The 14,525-nt window shown below is 33.2% G+C and overlaps 2 protein-coding genes across 3 annotated transcripts in view; one reads left to right on the top strand and one right to left on the bottom strand.

Moving 5' to 3' along the window:
• The window catches only part of LOC136035639 (lysM and putative peptidoglycan-binding domain-containing protein 2-like), a 38,467-nt gene extending 31,675 nt beyond the window's left edge, over window positions 1-6,792 (bottom strand). The window contains exon 1 of one of the 2 annotated variants that reach the window (XM_065717542.1): window positions 6,725-6,792. The gene's annotated coding sequence lies outside the window, so the exon portion shown is untranslated. The remainder of the gene's footprint in view (window positions 1-6,724) is intronic. The other variant, XM_065717541.1, reaches the window with a different exon arrangement.
• Window positions 6,793-9,725: 2,933 nt separating this feature from the next.
• LOC136035633 (proliferation-associated protein 2G4-like) overlaps window positions 9,726-14,525 on the top strand; it is a 47,090-nt gene continuing 42,290 nt past the window's right edge. Inside the window, exon 1 of the mRNA XM_065717528.1 lies at window positions 9,726-9,890. Within this exon, the coding sequence (XP_065573600.1) occupies window positions 9,797-9,890 (94 nt within the window). The 5' untranslated portion in view covers window positions 9,726-9,796. The remainder of the gene's footprint in view (window positions 9,891-14,525) is intronic.

Raw genomic sequence — 14,525 nt, 5'->3', positions numbered from 1 at the left:
TGTGTCTTCTCAATCAACTGGTGTGTAGTTAAGATTTGAATTATTGTTGACCTGCCATCTATGAATCTTGCTTGCTGAGCTCTTATATTTCTATGTAGCAAGGCAGAGCATCTATCCATTAGTGTCATTGCAAAAAGTTTACTGGAAACAGAGAGAGGCATAATTCCATGATAATTAGAGCAAATTTTGCAACTGCCCTTTCATTTCCAAAGTGGCAAAATGATGAGAGCCAGCCAATCTTTTGATACATGTTCTGTTACCAATACAACTGAGAAGATAAACTGAATGCACAGTATCATTGTTGTACCACAGTACTTGAAGAGTTCTGCAGAAATACAGCTGATCCTATCCAATGACTTGATTATTTTTTAGACATTTTACAACATTTTGGATCTCATTTGGAGACACCATCTGTTGGTTAAAGATGATAAATCCTAGTGTGCCTATAAGAGAGCAAGAAATGTTACAAAAAACTCTCTGCAATCATGCACTGAATCAGTAGAGTCATCTGTCATTGATTCCCTGAAAAGCTGCCCAAAAAGATATTGGAAATATGTAAATAGGGGCAATAATGATTAGTCACCATCATCTATGATCTTCAGTGGTCTAGTCACTGGTGAATCTGTTTATTAAGATAGGGGAAAGGCAGCAGCTATTTTTACTGAAACTTTGTCATTCTTCGTAAATCCTGCTGCTCATGTGCAATGTAATTCCATAGCAGTAGTTCTTTTACTGGAAAATAAGTTGTAGTTTGATGATTCTGACATTGTACCTAAACAGGTTGAAAAGATCATTCAGAATCTTTCCATTGATATAGCCCATAATATTGATAGTGTTTCAAATGTTGTCATATGTGAATTCGCCTTGCTTAGCCAGTCCTCTTGCTTCTCTTTTTAACCTTTGTTTACTCTGGTAAATGCCCTGTTGCATGGAAAAAAGCAGCAGGAAAAAGGGTGAATTAAGGTCAGAGTTCACTAATTATTGTTCTATTTCAAACACTTCAAATCTTTCTAGGATTACGGAAAAGGTAATTGTTGATTGGGTCCAGAATCATTTAAAAAAAAATATATTTGGCATGTAGCACAGCATAGTTTCAGGAAAAATAGGTCTTATCATACTCAGTCAATGGAATTAATTAATGATTTTCAAACAATGTCTGACTTAGCTCAAAAGTTTGTGTTTGTGTTAATTTTTGTAAGATATTTGAAAAGGTTTCAATACCTCTACTGCAGAAAAAATGCCAAAATTATGGGACAGGATTAAGAGCTATGGCTTAGATTACAGATTTCCTCACAAGAGGTCATGGAATGTTAGGATTGGCAAGGGATTATCTAACCAGTGTAGTGTTTTGAGTTGAGTCTCTCAGGGTAGTTGTATGGGACAAGTCTTGTATTACATTTTTATAAATGATTTGCCACAGGTAATTCAACATAGCAAAATCAAAACGTTTGAAGATAACGTAAAGCCTTATAGGAGAATACCTTTGCTAGTTGACATGGCTCTTGTATGGGATGATTTAAAGGCATTGATTAATTGGTGTAATTTAAACTCAATGTTTATTAATTAGGAAAATGAAATGTAGTGAATTATTTAGTGAATGGAGTAGCATACCAGCATTCCATTGGTGATGTAGTGAAAAGTTTGGTTGTTTCTATTATGGACCTTGGTAGTTTTGGCAACCAATTGAGTTTTGATAAATAGGCATTAGTTGTATCATGTAAAGCAAACTAGTTTGCTTTGTATAAAACGAATTTTTAGAAGGTTTAACCTGCATAGCTTTATCACACTGCATAAGACAACTACAGAACCAATAGTTGAATACTACATATCTGTGTGGTAGCCAACAAGAAAATCTGATTCACAGTTAATTGAAGAAATGCTAAGTGTAGGCTAAGGTGTTTGGGCCTATTATCTCTACAATTCAGGAGAGATAGATTTGACCAAGTTAATACATCTTGAATTATTAAAGGTATTGACAATCTATCTTTTAGTAACTTCTTTAGCTTGGCCATTATTTGCCTGCATGGCAGAACTCATTGAAATTGTACCAGAAAAAGGTTTTAAGAAAGGTTGGACAAGGTTCTTATGTAAATTGGTAAATTAAATCATGTAGCATGTTACCTGACCATGTCATTTCAAGAATTAATGCTATAGCTTTTAAAACAGCTTTGGTTAGAACTTCTTTTTATGAAGAACACTATATAGAGCTGTAATGTTTATGGTATGGTATTTGTAAGATCTGTTCTGCTCAAAATGAGTTTCTTGAATTTGTTACTTTGTGTATTTGCTTATTTTTGTAATGTCCTAAATCCATGGAGTTTATTTGTTATTGTGGTGCTTATCAATACCCAGGGGTCCAATTCTTGTTTATTGTCACTTTGTAGAGAGACAAGCCTATGGCTTACTCTGTTTTTGTTTTTGTTTTTTGTTTAAAAAGAAAAATAAAGGCTGCAGATGGTTACACTACAAGGTCAGAAGTCACCTTGGGTGTGGTGATGGCTGCTTAAATTAGGTCTGGGTCAGGATGTACTCACTGCCTTAGTATTCAGAGGAAACTTCCCCCTTTAGATCCAAGTTTGTCCACCCAAAACTTCTATTTGCCCCCCCCCCCCAGCTGATATTTAGCTTCTGCAAAAAAATTTGTCAAAATTAAGATTAGTCATTATAATTCAACTATCCAGAGAAACAGGCCAGTTCTCTTTTGTGTATCTTTGCCTTTATGGTAGTATATGACTCATTTTCAGTTTTAACTATCATTGTCATTTGATTTGGAAAAAATTGGCTCTGACTTTGCCCTCACCCAGGATTTTGACGAAATTATGTCACTTCTTATTAGAAGCATATTGAAGATTTTTAGCTTTCTGATCAATAAAGATCTTAATATCCCTGTACATTAAACTATAGTTTATGCCATTGAGATGTCTGTACTCTGTTATGTTCTTTGCTACATAGCCTTCAAATGCAGCTCAATTATGGAAAGGATATGCTGGGATATCCAGGTCAATTTATAGTGTTTCTTTCTCAATAGACTAGATTATGCAATGATAGTAGAGTATGTTGTCTATATATACATAAGAAAATACTTTTTAATTAGGACATCTGTCCAAGATTAGAGTACTGGCTGAGTATTAGGGTTCTTTCAACAGACTATTTTAGAATTTTAAAAGTTTTTCTCTGAATTTTACAGTTTTTCATTCCAAAAAAAAGAGACTAAAACACTACAATCATTTATATATATTCCTTAGAATCTTTAAACTCGTAGTTACTGTGAGCTGTTTTGAACCCTTTAGGGGCTCAAAATGCAAATTCCTCCAAAATCAATTATTGAATTATAAAAGAGCATAAAACAGGCATCAAGTGATATCCAACCTAAATCATGCAGTCAACAGCAGATTTGCCACATGCCAAATATAACTACAAAATCAGCAAAGTTTTGTTTTATCAGTTAGTTAGATTAAAAGTAATCAAAAGTTAGATTTTTTTTTAGCACTGAGGACGACTTAGCAGAGGTCCTTGTCAAAATATTTACTTGATTTTTGTCTTCACATTTTGCTACTGGCTGACAAAATTCTTGTTTTCTCAACTATTTGATTTTTTTTTTCTTCTTTAATTATATCTTTTCCTTTCTTGGTGTCTCATGAAACATTGAATTTTAAATATTATAGGAATGTGTTGATGCTTGTCTTAAGTTTAATATGGCTCTTTACTTTCCTTTGAAAAACTTCTGTTTTGGATAGTTGTGTTGTAATTAATGTTTATTAAGGGCTTATTTTGGGTTTATTTTGCTAATTTTAAATATATATTTATAAAACTATTGTATAAATATATATATATATATATATATATATATATATATATATATATATATCATATATACTATTACTTTTAAAAGAGCTATATATTCTAAATAAATGGTCTTTGTGATTCAGGGGTCATGCTTAAAGAATTAGAACAAAATTGAACTTTAATGTAAAGAGCAAGATAATGAAAAGAGAGACAACCCCCTCATATGCAGACTAATAATTGTTTGTTTTATGTTTTAATGTTGCTCCTTACTTTCAGCTGAAAAAAAACTTGTTTTTTATTTAATTACATTTAGGCTATTTGTTCTTGTGATGGTACAAACTTCTATATAAATGTATATGGTATAGTATTATATGTAAAAATATAAAACTATATATTTCTTATAACAATAAATTTTGCTAATTTTGATTTCCTCTCTGAAAACTTGCAAGAGAACTTTAACAGAGGCAATAATGGAAGTGTTTTCAAACAAAATGAAGTGGTGAGGGTTATTGTGCACATGTTGGGCCAAGGCAGAATACCAATATAGAAGATTTAGAAATGTTACTCGCCCCTTAAAATTTGAAAACTGGTATTTTTCAAATTTTTAAATCTCTTTCATAGGGTGGTATCCAGGAAATTTCCAGCAGGGAAGGGGTGTTAAAGAATTTTTTTTTTTTTAGGAAGGTTTATAAAAAAAAAACTTTATGAAATGCATGAAAGACTTGTTTATAATCATTTTGTTATGTTTTTACCAGTTGGAGAAAGGTTTTGGACAGGGGTTCATACCATCTAGCACTCCTAGATATGGCTTGTTTTTTCCTAACCTGTTTGAATTTAAAGAAAAAAGATTGATTAATTTTCTCACAGCCTCACTAAAATAAATGGTCTCCTCAATATATGAACTCCACATTAATTACTCTTTTGAATACTGGATGACACATGGAAAGGTAATTACAAGTGACATAACAATTCCCAAGGGAGCCAGAACAGCTTTCTGGGATCTGAAAGGAGCTTTTGATAAAGTTGTAAGGTATTTTAGCATTCTTATTTTTAATATATTTGTGAAAAATTTATAATGATAGAAATATTGTTAAAGACTGCTAATAAATCCATAGTTGTTCATAAGTTTTCTTTGTGTTTGTTGAATTCAGAGGTCCTGTCTTAGACAGTGTCAAATCATAAAATTTAGAGGGGTGTAAAATGTGTTTTGAAAATATAGCAGGGGGGGATTCATTTTCTTTTTCAAACAAAACACAACACAAAAAAAGGCATTTTCAAGGATAATATTTTAAAAACATCTAGAGGAGGAGTATGGGGTGGCTCCCTTGTCTCTCCTGTAATTGACACCACTGGTCTCAGATTTCTGTTTTGCCTCTCTTCAGGTTTCTAAAAATCATTATTGAGCCTTCTTGAACAAATGGATGTTCTCTACACCATTAGGATTTAAAAAATAGATGTTATTGACACACAAAAACATAGAAACTACCAAAGCTGTACCCAGGGGGTTGGCTACCAAGTTTTAACCCTGTCCCAAATTTTTTTTTGACTCTTTTTATTTGTTAATAAAAATTAACAAAAATACATGTAAACAAATTGTTCCTTTGTTTAGTACTTTTCTTTCACCCCTCCTCCCCCCAACAGAAACTTGGATATACCTTTGAAGACTCAAGAAATCTGAGTAAATAAAAACAAATCTGAAAAGTCAATAAGAGACAAAAAAGCAGGGTTACTATATTGTAAAAACTAATTCTTGAATAATAAATTGTTGAAGTTTTTATTTGGGCAACTCCCTGTTGTAGCACCATAGTAGGCTATTCATATATAGGTGGCACATTTGATATTATATCAATGTGACAAAAATTAAAAAGACCTCTTCTTTCATAAATAAATATTGAAAGTTTCCATAAATTAACATAAAAAAAATATATATGTATAAATAATTACAAGAAGAATTGCTAAGGATAACCTGTACTTAATTGTAATTATGAGTGAGAAACCCCTTAAGTTCAATTTTCTCATCTTTATTTACCCCTGCTTAAAAGTCTTTAGATAAAACTTGTCAAAATATTGTTATCTAAACTTGACCAAAGGGTTTGTTTAAATGCCCACATTCCAGTCTTAACTATACCATAAAAGGTGAGTAGCTTAAAAAACAGTGAAAAGTTAACTTTTTCTAAGGTAAGCAAGGACTTACACTTTTAATAGTAATATAGGATCAAATTTGACCAAAATATAAGCTGTAATGCACAAAAAGCTGCATTATATAGAGGAGGGATGGGGTATAGTTAGGGACCTCAAAATACTTTCCCAGGATGTACTTTTTCTGTAGACCTACCCCTGAAAATTTCAATTCCCTAACCCAACAACTTTCCAAGATAGCAAGAAGTCAATCAACTAGAATTTCACCAAAATCTTTTTATTACAGAAATGAAACATTGGAAATAGATCTTCTCCTTAAATGAATGACAAGAAAAGTGACCTGTTTACAGCTTCATAACTGTTGATCCTAATTTACAAAGTTTCAAAGATCTGCAAATACATTTCCTAAATTTAGAAAAAAATAAATTCATATGGCCTTAAATTTTACTCATGTAACAGGAATTGCATTCTAAGAACAAAACCAAAAGGAACTGAATGTTAAAATGGGCTATAGCTTGATGTTGTTCCAATAGGTCAGAATTCCAATAGGCATGGGTCTGCCAGGTATGCAAATTTCTAATATTTAGAAATCAATAGACAATTAGCAAACCAACTATCTTCCTAGAGTATATTTCTGGCCTTTGATTCATTCCCAAAGTTTTATTTTCCTAAACAGACCCCTTTCCAAGCTAACAAAAAGTAGCTTTTCTATAATTCTACCAAGGTTGGGGTCATTCACAGGGGTAAAAACTTTTCTGTAAAATACTCATCTTCATAGACTAAACAGTTGCAAACCTACCAGTTAATTTGTCGTCCTAGAAAAATAGAAGTAGCCTAGAAGCATCCTACGGCGGAAATTTTCTAGATTGTTAGGTAGAAACAAAATCTAAAATTAGATGGCGTGCTATAAGAGCTTTGCGCAAAACTCAGTTACTTAATTTTCATATAGTTGGATGTCCTGTGGTAGCACAGTGGATTGACCTTAGCTTAGTAATACGGGACCCAGAGATCGAATCACGCTGCAGGAATGCACTGCAGGGCCGACACAGGGACCTTAGTAGTCAAGAAGCGTCGTTAATTCTTAAATAATAATAATATAGTTGGTTGGTTTCATATAGTCAGACGTTGGAAAACGCTCAACATGTTCTATTTGATTGCATCCCAGGAGATAATGATTCCAGGAGATTAAGGAATTACTGCCATAAATTAAAGATCCCCCTAACTTTTTATGGTCTCACAAATTGCTCCCTGTCACATGAATTAGAAGCTATTACTTATAAGTTGATGATATCTATCCTGAAAAGACGCCATTTTTGCTACCAGCACGTTGCTTGCTATCAACCGGCAGATTTTTTTCTAGGAATATTGCCAGAAGCTTTCAATAATCAGTGAAGGTATTTTTGTAACGTCTAAGAGGTGAATGGACATCCTACTGATCCACATACCTCATAAACATAAGAAGAATATATAGACAGGTGCGTTGCAGAAAACACAATCCTATGCGTCTCCCGTATCGCCGCAGCGATGAAACCACAGAAAGTGTTCACATTAAAAATTTAGAAAGGCAAAGAAAAATTAAATTTTTTGAAATGCTGGAGATTCTGTTCAACCATACCTGTGAATTTTTTTTGTATATTACGAAGAAGAAGATAGAAAGTTAGTAAAAAGTTCAAATATTTGCTTTACAACTTATCGAAAAACATATCAAGGCTAAAACACAAACTTTTATTTTGAGTGGATTGTTTGCTTCGGTCATAGTTTGGTAGATAGCGTGCAATTAAAAACGTTCATTGCACTGGTTCACCACATACTTACCTGGCAAATTTGTCTCTCTTGAAATTTCATCCCAAACTTTTCGAATTATGGAAACTGATTGTAGTGGTGTTTGTGCTAGATATTTCCGCTTCTGTAAATTCTTTTCTTTATTTTCCTCTTTAGTACAAGACTCAAAAGATAGTAAGTAAGGTTTATTTTCCAAATCGTACTGAGAAGCTGACTGGTTTAGACAAAAGGTTGTTGGAAACAGCGTATCCGATGTTTGTCGCCTCGCCATGAATTGATCCGTTCGTTTTTTCGTTTTATTTTATTTGATGTTGTTATTGATTTTTGCTTTTGTATCATGTTTTGCTATACTTTTCACTGTATACCTTTTGATATAAGTAGTTTACTAATAAATATTAATACAGCATTAGAATTGACCTTCAGGCTATAAACACGAACCATTAATGAAGTGCTCTCATTAATTGTTGACTTTAAGTCACTTATATCTTCATATGATCCATCACTATTCGTCTTACTTTTAAAACCTCAAGAATAACCTGAACAGTGAAGTTTATTTCTATTTTTCAACTTTTAAGTAACTCGTGGGAATTAAAATTTCTTTATATACGGTTTTCCACTGAGTACAATTCATCAACAAGTTATTGCTAAATCCAAAAATCTATTGCAACATTTACAATAAGCTGAACGGAATGCAGCGTAAATTATCTTTGGCACTTAAACTAGTTATATACAACCACATAAAATGTAATTCTCTGTAACGTTTGACGGAAAAATTACCTATCTGCGCCAGGACCATTTATTTTGCTCGTTCGCACAAATGCTGACACAAAAGAAATGGCTTTTTCTTCTCTTCAAAGAGTTTTTAATCAAAAGATTATACCCCCTCTCCATCAAAAAGTAAGTACCCTAAAACTGATGTTTGCTCGTCTTTAAAACAAAGATCTCCAAGAACATAAAACTATGAAACAAATTAGATCAGGTCCGTAGGGTTCGTTTGGTCAAACTTTACTAGGGTGAATCTCTAATTTTTCATCGATTTTGAAGTAATTTAGACAATTTCTTGAGTAAACAGCCAATAAAGAAAATATTTTTGTCACGGAAAATCTGGATAATACGTTGCTAGAAAAAAGTAATTCCTTGCTATTATTAAAATATTTGAAGCAGATTCAGGGCATAACACAGTTCATTATACAGAAAATTAAACTTGATCACTATGAGAGCAGAGCTGACATAAGAAGCCTTGTAGAACCTGTAGAACCCTCGGGACCGATCGATGACGTAACATACTCTGCAGCGTTCCCCAGACATTACACCGCCACTGCCATAGTTACACTGTGACCCTACAGAATTTATATCACACCACCACCACCAGTGTACATAATCCAAATGCACCAGCGTTTGGCACTACGCCACTACTGCCACTACTGACGGATCTTGGTCAGGATATCGTAGTCAAGTGGTTCAGAGGGATCCATATGTTCTTTCCCAATTAATATTGTGACAACATGTGTCAACTGCTGAACCACAAAGATCTAGATTGTATAGGCATCAGCATTAGGTTTGAGATTTTGAAAAATTGACGTCCACTATTTTAGCCGAAAATAATCACACCCCTCTAATCAAGTAATTTTCTGGCCCCACCATAGTGAATTAAACTATCTCAATAGGTCTATGTATAAAAATTAGTACCATTGGTGCCTATTCATGGGAATTCGGTGTTGGCAAAAGTGTATTTTGCAAAGTCTAGAATGAAGGGGTGACTTTTCTCAAATGATTTAATAAAATGCCGGAAAAGTCATTTTTCAGTGATCTTACAAAAGAAAATTTTTAAAAGTCTGTAGACAAAATAGTTTTGAGGATATATGGACCCCAGCTGACCCCACTTGTTAACATCTAGGTTTATTTTTTATCATTGCTGAGATTAAAATTGAGCCTAATAGCATTCTTATCAGCCGGATATGCAGAGGCACCTAGTGAATTAGATTTTTATATTAAAGATGACTCTATTGTCAAAAGAATTTATGAAGAAAAGAATATTAATTTGACAGAAGACCGCGAGTTTGAAATAAGCTAATTTGTTCCTTGAAAAATGTCTGTTTCTGGAGATGAAGAGCAAATCGAAAAGACAATTGCAGAAGACATTGTTGTCACAAAGTATAAAATGGCTGCAGATATTGTTAATAGTATGAAAACTTCCATTTGTTAAAAACTGGCTAGTTTAGCTGCATTATCAATTTGGCCCCTATTTTGATAAGGAAAGTTCAGCACTGTTAGTTTAAATCTTAAGTTTTATGCCTAGGCTATACTTAATGTTAAGGTTTTGTTATAGGCTAGGGTAGAAATCTAATAGCCCAGGCTGTGAAGTGATTATCATCAGGCCCAGATTTTCCATTCACTTCTCTGGTAATCCATACAAATTACTCATGTAGCCTAGTTTTTGGCAGATTCTTAAGGAAACTTTCAAAACAATTAAAAGTATCCTTATATTCTATAAGGCTACTTATTTATGCTAGCCTAGGATATTTCTAAATGTCATGACTACTTTTCAGACAATGCACCTTTCCCAAACCAAGCCCATGATGGTTTCAGATGTTGAACAAACAAATAATGTGTAGGCTAAAAAATAAATAGGCTAGTGCAATTAGCCTAATATAGGCTTAAAGAATTTTCTATCAATCAGTTTAGGCTATTATTATATACATTTTTCAAGTAATGTGTATATTAACAGACTATTCAGGTAACTAAGAAACCAACTTACTGCTATATTCAGAATTACATCCTGAATCCAAATTTAACATTCATTTTTGTCAGAAATGAACTTTACCCTCAGCTGTCTATATACTAATTCAAGGTAGGCCTATATTCCAATTCAGGGCATATATTTGGAAATCAGGGAGAGGGGAGGTTAACTTCATTTCCGATAGAAAAAATGAATATGAAATTGAATTTGGATGAAATTCTGACTATAGAGGTAACCCCTGCCCTAATATGCAAATATATAACCTGAATAATAAGGGTTGAATATAAGGTGAATATAAGGGTGGGATAGAGCCTGAATATAAGGGTGTGGGCAAAGCTCATTTTTAATGCAAAATATGTGTTAAATTTGAATTGCAATTCTGACTATAGAGGTAAATTTATTTCTTTGCTACCTGAATATTTGGTATATATCATAACCTATGCAAATAGTTATAATATAAATAGGTGCCATTGGTTTGATTTTGTCTAACTTAGACTATATCAGAAAATATAGCCAAAATCCAGTTTTTTAGAGTATACTGCAGAAAAGCAGCCATTTTTCATTGAAGATTTGCCTTTTCACCAGCTTCCATCTTATTGGTATTTTACCTATCTCTAACAAGCTGTGTCCTTTTCTTATTTTCCCAATTTAGCCTACTTAGTTGTCAGAATTGTCTTTAATACAAAAATTTAATTTTGAAAAAATCTTTTCACAGCAGACATTTAAAGAAGTTTTTCACAGCAAATTTAAATGGTATCATTACAAACAAAAAGTCTTGAAATGTTAGATGATAATAATTATGATTTTATAGGGAATAATTAATACAGGTTTCAGACTTTTATTAATCTTATGCTGTTTTTGACTTTTTTTTGGTGACTACTGTTTGGGTCACTAATGACCATTGGTTTGGGGCAATTTGAAAATTACATGGCAATATTGTTTATATAGAAGCAAGTACTGTTGAAATTCCCAGTGTTTGCACTTTGCTATGGTATATATTTTTGCTCATATACAGATCAAAGTATCTATATTTAAGACAAAGCCATGTTTTCACCAAAGAATACCAGTTATTTTTACCTTTTAATAAATGCATGATTAGCCCTCACACAATCTGACACAAAAGACTATGCTTTGTTTATAAATCATGCTACATTTTTACTAAACACTTTTTGCTTCTTTTGGTTGGTTTTTAACAAGTCTGTGGAGTTAAAGTTTTAGTTTATTTTTGCTGAATAGAGTTGGAATAACAGCAATAATGTTAGACCCTTTGGAGTCAGAGTTATAGAAACACATAAAGGCTGGAGTCAAGCCAAATATTTTGTAGGCCAATCACAGTGAATAGGATTTATTTGCACCATAGTTCTACAGTACTACTATAGAAACAATTTATTCAATTATTTGCATCACTATAGAAACATATACATATAATATTTGCAAATACATTACCTTAAATCTCAGCTTGGAGTGATATAAGGATTTTCCATCCTTGTGATGCACAAAGAGATGAACAAAGATATGTTTAATGTAGGTTGTGGTTGTTGATCTAGACTCTTGTGGAGCACTCAGCAGCTTCCCAATTGTAAAGGAACTCCTGGGAGAGCCATTCCTTATCCAGGTGGGACTTGAACATGTCAGTTGAAGTTGCAGAAACTGTTTCTTCAGACAGCTGATTCTACAGATTGACGACTCTTAGGCTGAAAAAATGACTTCTGTGTCTACTCATGGAATGCTGCATAAGGAGCTTTATTGAATGTCCTCTAGTACCCGACTGCAAGGGCTGTGCAAAGAGACTGGGAAGGGTGTTTTTTACAAAGGATTTTTTTGGGTTGAAATAATATCACCCCTTTTTCTTTGTTATGTCAGTGTTGGCAGCTTCAAACAACATAGTCTTTCTTTGTATGGAAATTTGTCATTCTGCTAAGCAACTTCTTACCTTTTTTGAAAAAAGGGGCTGCCAATGACTTTCCAACCTCCAGTCATGGTGTACAAGCACCTTATATAACTTCATAAAAACTCTTGAGTGTTGGCTGGAGGTGGTTCTTTTTATGATACCAAGGAATTTATTTGCAGAATATGAAACAGAATTTGCATGGTTGCTAAACTTTAATTGGTGATCAACAATAGCCCCTAGATCTCTTTCATCAGAAACAGCAGAAAGGAAGTTGTCTCAAAGGAAATACTTATGATGCTTGTTGTGTTTGCCAAAATGGATGACATGGCATTTGTCAACATTAAAAGTAAGGAGCCACATGTTAGCCAATCTTCCTAGACTGTCAAGATCTGTTAAATTGATTGCTGGTCAGAGGGATTCGCCGCTTTTCCAACTAGTTTAGAGTCATCAACATAAAGGGTAATAAGATTTGAAAGAAGGGTGGCTAGATTGTTGACATAGAAGTTGATAAGTGTTGGTCCTAGAATAGTCCCCTGGGGCATGCCACTTAATGTAGTTGTGGGAGAAGAGAAATGAGGAGTGCCTTGTGAATAAAAAATTCTGACTGTCTGTGATCTTTCAGAGAGGAAACCCATAATCCACTGTGCAACACCTTCATTGACACCTGCAGCCTTCAGTTTGATTATGAGGAATTCATGACAAACCTTGTCAAATGCTTTGGAAAGATCAAGAAGAATCATGTCAACAGGAAGACCCTTATCAAACAGTGTAGTCACTAATTCACATGTTTGGATGGGGCTAGTATCCACAGATCTACCATATCTGAATCCATGTTGTGATGTGGAGAGGACGTTATTGACTTCAAGATGTTCAATTAGAGCTTTGTTAACAAATCTCTCAAGCACCTTAACAACTGCAGAAGTGATGCTTTTAGAACATAACATATAAAATGCAGAAAGATTGAAAAATTCTTAATAGATTGGCCAAGATGCCTCTTTTGTAATTTGCAGCAATTCTGGCAATACAGAATATAAGATCTATAAGATAAACATTAGCTATTAACATGGCTGCTGAAATTATATTTTTAAAAAATCACAAAACTATATAATTTTTAAATGTCTACCAGTTACAGAAGTTAAGTTTCTCATGTAGGCCTAGTATAAATATATTTGTTTGAAAATCCTACAGCTAACAACACTTAGGCCTATTCAGTAAACAACACAGCAGAGTGACTCACTGATACCAACTGCACTCATATGTGTACATGTGTGTATCCATCTAATTAATAGTGTGAGGATGTGTGCTTTTCTGTGCTTGTTTGCTGTATTGACTATCAAATGTGGCCTTTTCCTCCCAATATATTGGGAGTTTTTGAGCTGCTCTCTAATGATTTACTTCCATTGACAAGCTTTTAAGGCAATCCTTCACTATTATATAGAAATTATTAATTTATACTTTTGGAGAGTACCTGTTTGTAATTATAAATTATAATCATCTAGTTTTTCATAAGTGCTGGGAGTTTGAGTCAGAGTTCTTACTTCTTTGAAAGAAAATGTTAGGAGTCAGAGATAGAGTTAGAGCAACTATATTTAAAGTTTCAGGAGTTGGAATTGGGGTATTGAACATGTCTGGAGTTGGAGTTGCTTGTCAGTGGTAAAGTGGACTGATTCCTCAGCCCTAGTTTTTTTTAAAAATAAGTTACAACTTTGTAATTCACAGGTCAGTTATTTATTTGTTTATTTTAAACAAAAAATTTTAAAATTAAATTTAGTTTCAATCCATAAAAGGCTTGATTTTGATTTCTTACAAAAATTTACAATGTACATAGTTAATTAAAATACAAAAGGCAATATTTTGAGACTCAGCACCAAATTTTCATTGTGACTAAATTTTTTTTTTTGCATCAGGTAAAAAGCAGGAATACCTAAATCCAAGGGTAATTCAATTTGTATAAAATTCTTTCATTAAATTTGTTTTTCAAAGAACAAGAACTGATTAATGTTGGACAACTTTTATGTTTTTCAATTACAAACCAAAAACTTTCTGCATGTGTGATAAATTTCTGCAAAGATGGCAGCATAGTACACAAATTTATAATCAGTTTTGCAAATTTTGAAACTGGCAGGTAGGACTGTGACTAAGTTCCTATGACTAAGTTGCATGTTTACAATGGCTCCAAAAGACTCA

The sequence above is a fragment of the Artemia franciscana genome, chromosome 14 (genome assembly GCF_032884065.1).
Source record: "Artemia franciscana chromosome 14, ASM3288406v1, whole genome shotgun sequence".
Classification (NCBI taxonomy): domain Eukaryota; kingdom Metazoa; phylum Arthropoda; class Branchiopoda; order Anostraca; family Artemiidae; genus Artemia; species Artemia franciscana.
This window is presented reverse-complemented; position numbering and strand designations above follow the sequence as displayed.